The following is a 15262-nucleotide window of genomic DNA, read 5'->3' as shown; positions in this document are numbered from 1 at the left end:
GTAAAGAAACTATCATCTGTGTATGCCTAATTCTCTAGTTTTGGAGATCTAAAGAATACATTTTTCTCAAATACACAGTCTTGAATCTTGATGTCAGTATGAATCTTGATGTGCAGGGCAAAGGATGAAGTTTTCATTCCATACCTATCTTACAGAATAAATGGTGTTGGAAACACCATGGCATTATGTTGATAAGTCACCTTCCCTCATGATGGCTGCACATGTTTCTGCCTCCTCCCTTACTCAAGTCAGCTAAATACTAAACAACTGATGATATATCATGACATTTGTCACAACACCAACATAAGGGAAGGGCAGAAATGAAGTCTGGGCTGCAGCATTTTTCAAAACCCTGCTATTCTTCCTATTAAAAGAGGGATTTTTTTCCTGGTAGGAAAGGCTCTGTTTTTGCACTGTACTGCAGAGTCCTGCTCAAGGGCCCTGTGCTGGCTGATGTCTGAATAGTACAGTGTTTTGATGAGTCTCTGGCTTGGCTCTTAGCTCATCCTGCTGTCCTTCTGCTTTGTTAGTGTACTTGGATGGCTTCCAGAGCTAGGTCAGTTGTAAGTCCTGCTGGCATGGAACTGGAAACAACCCTTCTTGACAATGACAGTGGCTTTTTTCTGCCACTTTGAGGGGAGGTTTTGCATACTATTGGTTTTATGACTGTAACAGTACAGAAGGTACATGATTCTTTATGACAGGCTAGCTGGAATTCATGGGCCCATATGGTAAGCCTGTAGCTGCTAGGTTGTGGAATAAAGCTGTGTGACTCATCAGAGTTCACTTAAAGGGAATTTTCACTTACGAGCCATTAGTTTGTTATTTGTTCTTCTGTGCCTGTCTTTGAAATGAAGGATTCATTTAAACACTTGATGGTGTGAAGAACAAAACTAATAGCAAATCATTGGTGAAGCTACCGTGAGTATCGCTGGTTATGGTCCCAGGAGTCAGGCTTAGTTTGGAGGACCTCAAGGGTGAAAACAAAGGGTGAAGAGAGTTGAAAAGGATCCTAGCTCTCTTCCCTAACGGTTCTCTTGCTGCTTGGTTGGTATCTTTTTTTAATTCTTTTTTTTTGTGTTCTTTGCATCTTTACTTTTGTAAGTAATAAGTGTACACACTTGTTGGGGCTAGCTGTGTATGTGGAAAGGAAGAGGTAGGCTATGCCTTGGCACAGGGGTCCAGTTGAGAGAACTGAGAATACAGCAACATCTTTCACTGGCGTGAAGGAAGGGTGGAGGCTGTTTTTATCTTTCTGATCCCTTATTGGTAGATAGGGATGTCTCCCCCAAATAATTTTGGTTGTCTAACTCTAAAGTGGTATGCATTTTATGTGCAGCACTGCTGAATTCTGAGCACAAAATCAGGGGCTTTTATGACACTGGGCTGTACATTGCTAAGTTAAAGAAGATTATTTATTGTTTTGTTGAACATTCTTGGTAGTCACCCACTTCTTTTTTCCATACAACTATTTCTTTCTGAGACTGTTCATCTCTGTACACAGATTGTGCAAATGTTGTGTGTGTGTCAGAGATGGAGGAACAGGACTTAGAATGTGATTCTATTACTTTGTGGTGATTCATATCTTATTTTGAGCTTTCTATAAAAAAAACTTTGCCATTATTTTGGTTCATGGTATGGGTATCTTGATGTGCAATAGCATGCATGTCTTAATGTTGTGTCCTGTTGATATTAGATTGAGCCAAAGGCATCCTCTTTGGAAGAGAGGGGAATAAAATCCCCTGAGGCCATAGGGCTTGTGCAGTGACGTTTTCTAGGGAGCTGTCCAGTGTGTGTGGAAGTGAGGGGATCGCATGCATGTGTAATCTCCTTTTTTCCATATTCCCAAAAACTCCCTCTGCACTTGCACTCCCTGAGAAGCACCTCTTTTCTGCTTTCATGAAATTTAATTTATGCTCTTCTGGCTTGTAAAGCTGTCCAGAGAAGGTATACAGGGGCAGCTGTTGCTCACTGGAATATAAAGAAATATTCAATAACTGTGACAGTAGCAGCAGATTGAACAATTTGGTGGTTGTCACTGAGCTGTTTACTCAGTCACAGTTTCGGCCTGCTTCCATACTTGATGTGCTGCAAACATGAAGGTGAGAGGAATTCTACCCTGCTCTCCTTCATTCAGCAATACTTCCTGGGAGCTGCAAAATCAAGGCAGTAGTCATTGGCCAAGGGAAGTGCATAACCTAACTTTCTGCATGCCTGTTCCTCTTTATGCACTTCTCTTTGGAAATGCTGGGGTATAATCAGCACCAGAGTTTGTTTTGCTTTTGTAATGTATTTTGTATTCCTTTTTGCCAGCTGGCTTGCCTTTTGCAATTCTCAGTTCACGACGTACCCCCTTCCAGAGAGGAGTTTTCTGTAGTGATGAATCCATCCGGTATCCATACAAAGAGGACACCATATCTTATAAGTTTTTAGCAGGAATAATTATTCCTTTCAGTATAATTGTTGTAAGTTCAACTTTTCTTCATTGCTTTTGATTTCAGTGGGGGTGGGGAAGTGGGAGGAGGGGCAATCTGTTAATCAGACTTCTAAAATGATATTCTATAAGATGTCTCAATCTCACAAACAAGTCCTTAGGCCAGGCGCTAAAAGCAGTAGAAATGATGTTCTGGCAAGAATAACTAAAAGGTTTGCTTTAGTTGAGGTCAAACAACTAGAATTACAGAACAGAAAAACAATACCTTAGAACCTTGGAAATATGGTGGCTTAACTCTGTAGTCTGACAGAAAAATTTCTTTCCTTACCATATTGTTAAAGAATAACACTAATAATGTGTTGTGACTGTCTCAAGTCTTTTTATTTTGGGACCTGCTACTTTCAGAATAGGGATGTGCATGACTTATTAAATCAGCATTTTATCTACTACAAAGTCATTGAGAATACTTCTGTGTGTAGAAGTGTAACAACAGATGCTAAGCTATTTAATAGAAAAACGGCTTCCAATGGCTTCCAATCAGATCTTATTAAAAGCATAAATGGAATAAAAAGAATAAGTAGGCAGGGAGTTTTTTCCTGTTTATTTCCCTGAAAGTCAGGATAAAACACTGGGCTTGTTTGTGTTTATATTAGTGCAGAGGCTCACATTCACACTGCACCTAACCTGGCTGAAAACACAGTACTGCTCTCTCTCCCTCTTCTTCACACCAGATCAAAGAGCTGGAGAGATTACCTCTGCAACTACAAACTTGGAATCTCTCTTTGACCACAGCTCCTGGCTCAGCTGAACTGTCTCAAGCATATAGTGACTCTCTACCCTTAATATTTAATTATATGTATGGACAAAAGTTGAGGTCCTGCTATTACCCTGTCTGCTGCTACCTCTGGTGGCTTGTCTGAACCAGAATAAGGTAGTGAAATTCCTTAGCCTGGCAGAAAACAACAGCTTTCTTTGAGCTACATTCAGTGCAAATGGCTTCTGGAAGAATACCAGTCCTGGGGCAAAAAGTGGTGGGTGCATGTCCTTGTGAGCACAGTGGACAGTTGGACCTCTTCAGTTAACCATTTAATGTCTTAAATCTGATGTTCTGATAATGGCCCTTCAACAGAGGCCTCAAGATCCCTGTCCAGATATGCTAAAAAGCTTTAGTCTCCACTTATAAATCTGTTGGTGACATCCAAGCCCATCAGAGCCACACGTTGAGCAGAGATAAAACTCTTTTATATCAAATAAGATTTTTAGGTGAATAAATATTTATCCAAGTACATTTTTAGAAATCAAAACTCAGAAGGTGCAGCAAGATGTAAACCTCAGTATTGACCAGCTGTTTCTCTGGGCTAGTAGGTTACAATCAGGAGGGATATTGTGGCAATGTAACTCTGTCTTGTATAAGGACTACATGGATTTTTTTATCGAGGTTCCAACATAAAGGTCAACTTACTGCTTGCTTGCTCTTGGGTGGAATTTTTTTTGTAACTGTAGAAACATGGGCTGAGAATTGAAATTGTGGCTTACCTGGTTTCCCTGTTCTTAGAAAAGCTGCTTCAAAAACTTAAAGAAATAGTTCTGGAGCAGATGAAATTTTGAGGAGTTTTGTGTGTTCTATTGACTGGCAAGTAGTTTATGCTAAAGATCCTGCCATTTAAGATAGGACTATATTTTTTTTCACACTGTTACTATCGTTGATAGTCAATATTACCTAAGAGCATCAGTGCTTAGTCTCAACTGAAGCCCATATATCTTATTTCATTTCTAGAACAGTTAAAACAGACAAGTGAAGAAGAACAGAATAGAGCAAAGAGAGATTGATGTTTTGCCCTCAGTGCTTGACTACCAGCCATTTGTGGCTCAGGGACTTCCTGACTCAGAAGAGGCTCCACTGAATATAGTAATTTTTAATAGATGTATTTTCTTTGAATTAATCCAATTTCCATTTGAGCCTGTATGAACATTTAGCTAACAAAATTATGTTTGCAACATCAGGGACCATCTTTTAGTTGTGAAATCAGGCTTTTCTGTCAAGATTGCTTCATAGTCAGATGGTAAAAGCAAATGTTGGTGTCCTTTACTCAGTGCTCAGTGAGAGTGAGTTGTCACCTCAACTGAGGTAAGTGACCTTCTTGCAGGTTTTATAGCAACGTTCTTTGAAAGGGATTCATTACTTACCAGTCATGTGATATTAGTGCCCAACTATCTTCCTTAAGAGGTTACTTTCTGGATTTAGGTAGATTGTGAATGTACTTTACTGAAAGCTTTCTCAGCTGTAGTCCGTGTTCTGGTGTTTCTCTGCTTTAGTCCATCTTTCGGTATGGATGGAGGGTGTAAAGCTTCAGTGTCATGCATCTGATGGTGTTCTCTGTTTGCCTTCATGTGTATATATATATATACATACAGTCTCTCATGCATCTGATCATCTGTATGAGCTGAACCTTTCTATACAAAATGAGACCATCTGGTTCAATATCCAAATTACCTGGGGTGAAGTTTTGTACTTGATGTAAGGAAAAACTTTCTGCAGGAAAACAGAATCAAATCCTTCTTGCCAACACTTGATGCATGTACCTTGGAAATGTAGGGGGCAAAAGTCCTTAGAAAAACCTCACTAATACTGTCTTTCTCTACTCATATTAGTTTTCTTTTCTCCCCAAAGGATGTAATTTCCCTGAGGAATGGGAAATTTCTTTGTTAAAACACCTGGCCATTTACATCTGGAAATAAAGTCTAGACCCTTCAGAATAGTTTCTGGTTTCACAAAAAACCTAACAAACTTAGAAAAATTTTGCTCAGCAGAAGATTAGTTGAAGAAGACTCAACATAGAATAAAGTTATACTGGAAAAAATGTCTCTAATTAGAGTCATGCTAAGTAGTATGGGTAAATGTGATTTTGAGAAGGCTTTGTTTTAATAAGTATTCTGAAAATCATTAATAATAAATTCAACATGAAGCAGGGTAAGGTAAAAGGATATTTTTCTTCTGCATGAAAGCATTTAAAGTTTGGATGTTGTTACAGCTGAGTCTTGGAAAATTTAAATTTGCAGATTAATGTTTATAAAAAAAATTAATTTCTGAAGCTACTTGTTTGAATATTAACAAAAATAGAGTAATACTTTTCTTTTAAAGTGATTGTCTTTAACTTGCTGTCCTTATTTCTCTTTCAGATAATCCTAGGAGAGACACTCTCAGTTTTTTACAATAATTTGCACTCAAATTCATTTGTCAGAAATAACTACATAGCCACTATTTACAAAGCCATTGGAACCTTCATTTTCGGAGCAGCTGCTAGCCAGTCATTGACAGACATTGCCAAGTACTCCATAGGTAGACTGCGTCCTCACTTCCTTGCTGTCTGCAAACCCGACTGGACACGAATCAACTGTAGTCTGGGTTACATTGAGAACTTCACTTGTAATGGGGACAAAGCAACAATCAATGAGGGAAGGTGAGTTTGACTAACTTCGTATACTTGTTGTATAACATGTTTCTTAACTCGAAACGGTGAGTTTTGGTATTGGTTTTGCCTATGATGGTCATCAGTGTGTGATCTTTCCCCTTTCCCTCTCCCTGAGGAGAGGTGTGATGGAGCAGCTTTGGTGGACACCTGGTGTCCAACCAGGGTCAATCTGGCACAAGCAGATAATCCTGAAATGAACAGAACTTCATGCAGGTACCAAGTAGACAAATTGCAGTTTGTTCTTTGAGAGATTAAAGTGGAGGAGTATGTTTCATGTACACTTTTTTTGTATTACTAATAACCATAATTGTGTTTAGAAGACTTCTATTTACTTCTTCCTTATTTTATCCTAAGCACTTACTATTGGATGGCCTGTGAGTAGCCCTATAGAGTCAGAATATCTGTTAGTAAGATATAATTCTTCTCTGTTCTAGCAAATGCATAATGTCCTTCTGAAGACTTGTAATGATGACTTTCTATATGACCATCAACTTGAGTTTGGAAAAAAAGGCAGGGTAAAAAAGGAGGATTTTCATGAAATAAAGGGGGGGAAAAGGACTTTTAACAGCCTGTGTGCCAGAATTTCGAATGTTATTGACTTTTCGAAGATCTGACTTGTAGTAGAACAACCTTACAAACTGAAACAAAGAAGATGCTACCTCCCCCAAAATAAAAGAATTGTCTTGGTATCTTGTCGGTTTTGCAAATTTTAATGTGGTGAGTTAGCTGAAGTAACTGCCAAAAATAAGTCTTTACCATTTCATCTTCTTTTAAATTCTAACTTAAAACATGAGAAGGGAAACGGTTACATTGTGGCAGGAGTAAAGTGTTTTCATTTTTTTTTTTTGCTTCAACTCACTGAAAGTGGCATTTACTTTTATTATTCTACTATGTCAAAAGATGCTTGTCTGAGTTTCAAATTAAATGAGTCTTTAAACAAATTGCACATTCTCAGGTGCTATGGGAAACAGTATTCTATGACTTTCAGCATGAAAATGGAGTCAAAATTCAATCTGTGCATGGCTCTGAGTATTTAGTTTAACTTCTTCATGAGTATAAAAATCTTTCTCAAATGTAAAGAGGGACATGGAGAAAATTTGAGTTGATTGCGATGACTGAAATGGTCCTGACATAAAATTTTCTGGGTTTTGGGAATGCTGAAAAATGAGAGTTAGCTTATACTTAAACAAAGAAATAGGTTTTTCTTGTATCAGAATAGCACGGGGGAACAGTGGCATAATGATCACTTAACTTTTGTTCTTCCCTGTGCTTTGAAATCTCAGACTTCCATATTGGAAGCAAGATCTGTTTGTCGTCTCTTAACTGATCAGCTGTTACATTTGTATTCCCAGCTATTGTTGGGTTCCTTTTTTCTGTTACCCCTGTTTCTCCCTATAGCATGATGTGAGAGGGTTCTCCTCTCTGGTCAGAACTTGCCTTGAAGTGTTCACTTGAGTGTGAGCTCACTTGTGGGGCTTCTACTTCCAGTTGAGGCTTTTCTATGCACAGGAAGATGTAAACAAAAAATAGTTTAGTGAGTGGTCAAAGAGGGGTAGGATAGATTGGAGTGGGACATTGTCCTGTGCAGATGGATGACCTAGATGCAGTGACCCAGTAAATTATTCAGGATTTGCTGTGGAAATTCAGCCCTACATCTGAAAGGGTGGTTTCGATGATCTTGGGTCATGTGCCTACAACAGGCCATTTGCCTGAGGTTGTTAACTTTACAGTTAATAGGCCACTAAGAGGGGAGAGCTGGGTTGCAGTGAGTTTTACAGCAGTTTGGAAGAGGTCAATAGGCTCTCAAGCTGTAACCCAGAGGTGAATTTCTAGATTGGTTGGAAAAAATTATTAGTGGCAAATTTAGTACCATCTAGTCTCATTTACATAAATAAAATTGGCAAGTAGAAATGCAAAGAAGGAATGGAGAGAGGACAATCATAGTGTTACATATAAAGTCATATGTTCTGAATTGAGCCTATTATTCCTGTATTATAGTAGAATTTGAGGTTGGTTTTGAAAATTTTTAGGGATGCATGCTTGGTTATGCAGTCTAAAAACAAATCTAATATTTGTTTACTATTTCATTGAAAACAATGAAAACAGTGTAAAAATCCATTGTGTGTTTCCACTATGTATATTGTGTTGTTCTGATTAGTTATATCCTCCCTTCTCATTTCTTCTTATTTTATACTAATCTGAAGTATAAAATAGCTTTGGTATACAGCATCCCCACATAGATCAGACCAAAGTGTATGTGTGTGTGTGTGTGTGTGTGTGTGTGTGTGTGATAAAGAGATGCATGTAAGATGAAAGTTTTTAAAGGTTGCTTTTAGAAGTGATACAGAAGTTAGGTAATCAGCAATTGTTTCCATTTTCTCCTTAACAGTTTAAAACTGGAATGGAAAACCTTTGAAGTAGTTTATTTTTTCACACATGAAGATCAAGGAGTAAGTTGTGGATATTTTTGTAGTAATATAATGTGAAAGTTTGGGTTCCAAGTGGGTTCAAAATAGCATTTGAGCAAACTTCTAGAAGATTAAACCCAAGAAAACAACCTGTGTTTCTGGAAGACTGTAAATTATGATTGGAGCCTGAAAATGTTTTAGGCAAGCATTGTTGCATATTATGTTCCAGTACTGTTTTATGTAAATCTGACGTTTTCAACTCTTTGCTTATGTCTACTCTGTTATAACACAGGGGCTTGAGGGAAAGATAGTAATCAGCTTTTATTGTTCAGCATCAAAAATAGTATTAAAATACATGTATTTTTTATCATTAATATAAACCAATGGGCTTAGGCTTGGTTATCTAAATGAGTAAAGTGCTCATGAGTTATGGTTAGTTTTGGTAAGATTTCACTTTTTAACCTGAGCTTAGTAAGATAATTCTTGCTGACTGAAGTGTCTTGCTTGCTGTATATCATGCTGAAAACAGAGTTCTCTTCAGTTTAAAATAACTTAGATTCTTCTTCACAACTTTGAGAGTATTTGCACTTAGAGTACTACTAGTGGTTAAACTAAGCTGAGGTTAAACTAAGTGGTTAAACTAAACAGTTGTGTGCTTAGTAAGTCTCATTCATGTTTGTTGAAAGATGCATATAAGAGTTGGCATATGTATACTTCACAGTTTGTAGCACTTGCAGATCTCTGAAATATGCATGGAACTGGTTAAGTATTAAAACTTTCTAGTTAAATATTAACATTAGATACTGTATTTTTCTTCTGTGCCTCTTTGTAAGGCAATCTTTCTTTAGGTGGTATTTGGCATTTAATTTAATCTCAACACAGAAGCTTGCTATGAGCTACCTAATGGCACTTTTCCTGAAGTGAATGACTTGTGCAGAACTGCCTTCTGAAGCTTTGAGGTGTTGGTAGGTTTGATGTCAGCTAGTTGTGTGTATCTTTTGTAATATTCCCTCTGAATAAATATTAAGAGTAGTAACTCAATAAAGGTGCCTGAACTGTAAAGGTAATTTTTTCTTTTGAGTACGAAAATAGCAAAATTCTTCTTAATTCACATAACACTGTTGAGGAAGATACATATTTTTAAAATGTAGTTGTACAGGGCAGAAGGATACAGGCTTCATATCATGCAATTTCTTTACTGGGATACAGTGGCTTGTTTTGGTGTTCCAGCAAAGTAAATTTGAAGCACAAGTTCTGTTGTCTGTGACTGAAGAGAGATCAAAGTCAAGGTGTCTTCCTGTCACTGGTGTTTGCGATTAGCATGTTATTTTTAGTATACTAGTATATACTTTAATGCCACTGAATTGCCTTTAAGGTACTTTCTTCATCACCTATAAAGATAATGACTTACCAGTTGGCTGTTTTCTCTTGCAAGTAGGCAAAGCAGGCTCAATGAAATAGGTGGTTGTGCTATAGCCCTGATAAAGTTTGGGGGTGAGCGAGCAGTCTCTGAATCTCTGATCTCTTTGCTTTTGCAGCCTCTGTTTTTGCTCAAGTTTTCTTTTCCTTCTGGCTTGCCACTGCGTATTTTTGCCGAACTTTGAGCGAGTTGGCAAAATATTCCAATTCTTCAAAGAGGAGTAGGAAGAGAGGACAGATGATGACTTCTCCATTCCTTTTTGGTAGCTGAGGCATCATTCCAAAACCTTTCTGCTCTAGTCAGTTCCTAGCAGATTGTTCATTTGTTAGCTTGCTTGCATCCAAAAGAGTTAATAGAAATCACAGATGTTCAGCAGCAGGAGCTGTGAATTAGTATTTCACTATTCCTCTGGTGAGTGTACTTTGCAGTAGCTGCTGGTTTTTCTGTCTGAAATGATTGTGTAAACAGTGAAGCCTGCTTGTCTAGTAGAGTAACAAAAGAGAACATCAAGAGCTTCTCCTTTCCTCTAGTATATGAATTGTGGGATAAGTCTTCAACACTCAAAAAAAGCCTGTGTTGTTAGAATATCTTAACATTTGATTGCTTTGGAATAGGTTTATTTTTAAGCTTGTGGTAAGGGGAAAAAAAGGCAATATTATAAAGTATTTGTTCATTTAAGCTTAAATATATTGTCCTTCAGCATTTCAAGATGGTGATGGGGTGCCTTCTTACTGTGTTGTTGTAATGTACTGACACATGGTGTGGTGATATTAACTGGCTGCTCCCAACTCATTTTGGCAATCAGGAATTACAAATTCGACCTTGGCTGCCATTTGCAGACAAGCATTGGTAATCTTTAGGTAGTAGGATCTGGAATCCAGGAGACATACTTGACCAGACAACCTGAACCTGGAAAAGGTTAGTGTTAATTGTGTTGTCTTCAGCAAAGAATGCGTATTTCTTTAAAATCTAATCTCAAAGACAGTAAACGCGACTTAAATAAAGGTTCTGTCAATATTTTTTGTTTGAGAAGGGTGAGAACTTAGTGGTAGGCTTTCCTCCAGTTTTATAAAATTATTTCTACAAGTAGATAAAAACAAAAAACCAAACCACCAAAAAAAAAATCAAAGAAACCCCCTAAACTTCCCCAACAAAAACCATGCAAAACTGAACAAAACCTCCCCTAAACCAACAACTAAGAACCCCAAAACCAAGCTTCTGGTATTGATGAGTTTTGTGTGATTGAAAGAACATTTGAATGAGTCTTATTTAGTTCTCAAGCAATGTAGCAGGTGCTATATAGAGTTTACAGTATTTTTAGAACTTAATTTAGGATTATGCTGTCATTTTGTGTGTGTGTGTATATATATCAGTTTATAAACTTGGCAGCACAAACTGCAAATTAAAGCCTTGTGAAGGTTAGGTATATTGAATCTGATACAATTTAAACATATTTTATCCACAAAATGTTAAAAATAAATGTTGCAGCTGTATTGTTATGCTGTATTGTTACTCAGTGTCTGCTGAATAATTTCACAGGGACAACAATGTACTAGCATATAATAATACACTGCTTAATGCTTATGCAAATAATGCCTGTGTAGAACTTCAAAACTTTAAAGCCTACTTCTTTAAATTTTCTGGTTTTAAAATAATTTCCTGCAGTAATAATGTAGGAAAAAAATGTCAGTTTTCAATGTCTGTACTCAATAAGGAATGTTGAAAAGGGGCTGTATTTGATCTGGAAGCAGAAAGAGCTGCCTTTGCAACAAAAATTAACTGATGTTAGGGAGAATTGAATCTGAAAGGTGAACATGCTCTAACCAACTGAGATGCAGTTCTGCAATCTGGATCTTGTTTCAGATCTTGCATCTCTTTTGCCCTAGTGTGAATTGGCCCTTCTGAGTGGTGATAGATAACACTAACTTTCATTACTAAAAATAAAACTTTTTTACCCTTTAATACTTTTCAGCTAAAGCTGGGCTTGCAGTCTGTCTGTTTCAGCAGCTTATTATCCTTTAAGGTCATTCAAAATGAAAATTTGTAACTTGTGTTCAGTGCACCCTGAAAATTATGGCCAAGCAGATAGATGCATCTTCTCATTCTTCTGATTTGTACAGCTCATGTCCAAGGTAACAGGAGGAAAGTCTCTTAATATAAAACTTTGGATGTGTATAACTGTGTATTGCTCAAACACTCCACAGGAACAGGTATCCCCTTAATGCTGACAGTTTTCCTGCTGCCTCTCTTCCTTTTCCTCTTCAAAGATTACAAGAATCTGCTGAAGGATCTGTTCCACACACTTGCCAAGCACTTCCTGCCCAAAGCAGTTTTTTAAAGAGGGAATAACAATTAAATCCCTGATTTAATGGAGATTATCTTTTTCTGTCCTCATTCCCTTTATGTAAAATTATAATAACATTACTGTTGGTCAGAAGAGTATTACGTGGATAAGTTGTGCAGACATAATTAATGGAACAGATGCCTGTAATCTGATGCATGTGACAGCAAACTATTAGTCTTTGGAAATGTTGGTTTGAGTACTCCTTGCTGCTATTTTCACTTTTACTCTTTCCCAAGACAGCATTACTAAGAAAGAGAAGTAAGCAATGTCTCTATTTTTATTTTTTTTTCCTATTGGAGGAGGCTAACTAGAGATGTAGTGGAAAGTTAAACTTTCCTTTTGTGTATTGAGTTGAGTGATAAAGTCAGAACTGATAGAAGATAACTTGTTTCTTAGTGGTTTTGCAATGTGCATGTGGAAAGCCATTGCAGCATGCCATTTTGTTGGACTTTGTAATAGTGAGAGCTCAAAACATACATGTTTGCCTGTGGTACGAATGCCAGGACTTGGTAACTTCTTGCTCCATAGATAAAAATTAAAAGTATTTGGAAATTCAAGATGAAGGTTGACTACTGCTCATTTAAGAAGGAAAAAACCCCTCTGTTAAATGTACTGATGCATACAGACCATGATCATTTATCATTGAAGGATAGGGGGAAAGGCATTTCATTACTGGTTATCTTGCGATTAAGCGTATTCCTCTGGTAGATGATGGTGTAAATTGCTGCTGTCAGATGCAAAATGGCTAGCTAACTAGTCATTGCCCAGTTAGATTGTTCCATCAGTGTGTAATACTTCTGCTTAAATGAAATTTGCAGGATATCCGCACACCTGGGTGTTTTGTGAATTATTTCCTCAGTTCCCAGGGAAGAGAGAAATAAACTCCTGTCAAATCATGCCAGCAGTAGTTTTTAACCAACTTCAAAATCTGGTCAACTTAGCAGTGAAAACAACCCTTGCAGTGCTTAATGCTGAGTAAAACTGCTTCATGTTGATCCTGAGATCAGGAAAAGATTACTTTATATCCCTGTTTCTTGCATTACCTGCAAGGTTTGTTTCAAAAGACTGGTAGTGGGGAAGGTGGTTAAAAATTAGAAAATGCCTTTTTCTTCTTAGAACCTGTTAAATTGGATTTATGTCCTCAGGGTAAGCAGGAAACTTCAATTTATGTAAGATAGCCTGTAAAAGGAAAATGTAGAACTGCAAAAAAAAAAAAAAGAGCAATGGCATTAAATCATGTGTTTTAAATGTCAGCATTGTCAGTTTGCTCACTATCTGCCATAGCTTAAAGTAGAACTGAGTGGATCCACCCCTCACTCCGCATATGATTAGGGAATTGTGCAAGACACTATTAAATATTAGGTCTCATGTTGAAAAACCTGTCAGTAAAATTCTCTAGATGACTGAATTGGAAAGACTGGCAGTTTTTTCCTATCTGTAAGTGTATGGCTTTGCAAAGAAGTGTAGGTATAACTACTGGTAGAGAAGGAAGAAAGTTGAGAAAATTGGGAAATTGGGAATGTTGTTTTTTGAAAATGGGGTTCTTAGTAGTTGCTGATTTTATTCAGTAGGTGAACTGCTTGTGCATTTACTTAAAACTTTCTCTGCAATAATCACAGAAGTGCTTAGTTTCAGAGTCCTCTAACCTTTCAACTCCCGCTGATGTTGAAAGTTGTACTGGTGCAAGTCCAGCTCCTGAGGAAAGAGCAGGTTCTGAGCTGAATGCAGAGAAAATTAACTTTAAAGAATAGGGTGCTTCAGCTTAAGCATAGGTCTAGCAGTTTACTAAACCATGTCCTCATGGTACTGAACTCCTAGGAATATTTCATTGACAACCGTATGAAATATGGCTTACTCACACACAGGCATGCTGAGCTGCAGCACTCTGTCTAGCATTTACTCCTCTCCAGATCATGGAACGGGTAACACAAATGTCAGTGGAAGCTTTGAGTCAGACTGGGAGAATCCAGAGAACTTGAAGACAGAGAGGATTTGCTGGCTAATCTAGTGGGTGTGTTTATTTGCTTTGATGTGGGAGTGTGTATAATGTATTGCTGAGCCTCCTGTTTTTCTCCAAGGGATCATTCCATAATTCCATAGTTACATTGGGAAGATTCTCTTATCAGTCAGACTCTGCTAGGTTTCTTGTGGCACCGCAGGATACTCTTTCTTGTGGCTTATCTCTTGCTACTGTCACTTCTAGCACTTTCTCACCATTTAATGCTCCATTGTATGGGTTTAGCTGTTTTCTAGTTGTGTTTCCTGAAGGCTGTTTGTTTCCCTGCCAGACTCCTGCACTTGTCTTACAGTTTCTGCACATTCAGGTGTTCATACAAAGACATTATATAAAGACAAGGCACAAAGCTTATTTACTGGGTTCCAGTGTACAGTAATTCACTCAAGAAATAATACATTTTTCAAAATTCTGCTAAGCAGAACTTACTACTTAAAAGATGCTATTTCTTGTAAGTTTAAGACAAATGATCCTTTTATTTGCTGTATGCTATGTTCCATTTTTCTACTAATTGAAGAAACACAACCTATGGGTCAGGCTCTGCTCCCTAGGCTAAACTGCCTGTGTGCATGGAAAGGAATAGAATAGAATGAAATGGTTGTCAGTGTCAAGTCCTGCAAGGCAATCTCTGTCTTGCTTATCTGGGCTTAGAAATCCTAGCTAAAATTACTAAGTGGTTCAGTTGATTTATTTCCTGTAGGAATTGATTGTATTTTGATTATTTTTCCAGATATTCTTTAAAAATGCAGACTTAGAATTGCAAACCGCAGTGTTTAACTGCAATCAATTTTTTGGTGACCATTTTGAAAACCAATGTCTTTACTTTTGTCTTTACCAGAAACCATGTGAAATTTATGGCAAAACTAAGTTTCAAGAAAGCTAAACAGCCCTTCAATTACCTTGTTTTAAGACCTTTTTGTGATGTCCAGCTCTACTGTATACCTTGAAAACTAGGAGTATACTTTAGACCTCAACTGAGACCTAAAGCTGGTTTGATGCTACTACTTAAGACATTCTTCTGTCTTGGGATTAATATATTGTCCAAGTGGAAGTAATTGAAGCTTATGCTTTTTTGTGTTAAAATGAAGCCTTGTTCCTCACATAAGAAGTGATCTGTGGGGTAGGTATTGATGGACTAAAAGGTGTGGACCTCTGCAAAACTCTTCTTT

The 15262-nt window shown here is 37.5% G+C and overlaps 1 protein-coding gene across 2 annotated transcripts in view; it reads left to right on the top strand.

Annotated features, from left to right (window-relative positions):
* PLPP1 (phospholipid phosphatase 1) overlaps positions 1–15262 on the top strand; it is a 57015-nt gene that overhangs the window by 24908 nt on the left and 16845 nt on the right. For both annotated transcript variants that reach the window (XR_004354369.1, XM_032674772.1), the window contains 2 exons: positions 2314–2465; positions 5615–5895. Coding sequence is in view for 1 of the 2 variants with exons in the window: in XM_032674772.1 (XP_032530663.1) it covers positions 2314–2465; positions 5615–5895 (433 nt within the window). In the remaining variant the exon portion in view is untranslated. The remainder of the gene's footprint in view (positions 1–2313; positions 2466–5614; positions 5896–15262) is intronic.

The sequence above is a fragment of the Chiroxiphia lanceolata genome, chromosome Z, assembly GCF_009829145.1.
Source record: "Chiroxiphia lanceolata isolate bChiLan1 chromosome Z, bChiLan1.pri, whole genome shotgun sequence".
In the NCBI taxonomy this organism is placed as follows: Eukaryota; Metazoa; Chordata; class Aves; order Passeriformes; family Pipridae; genus Chiroxiphia; species Chiroxiphia lanceolata.
This window is presented reverse-complemented; position numbering and strand designations above follow the sequence as displayed.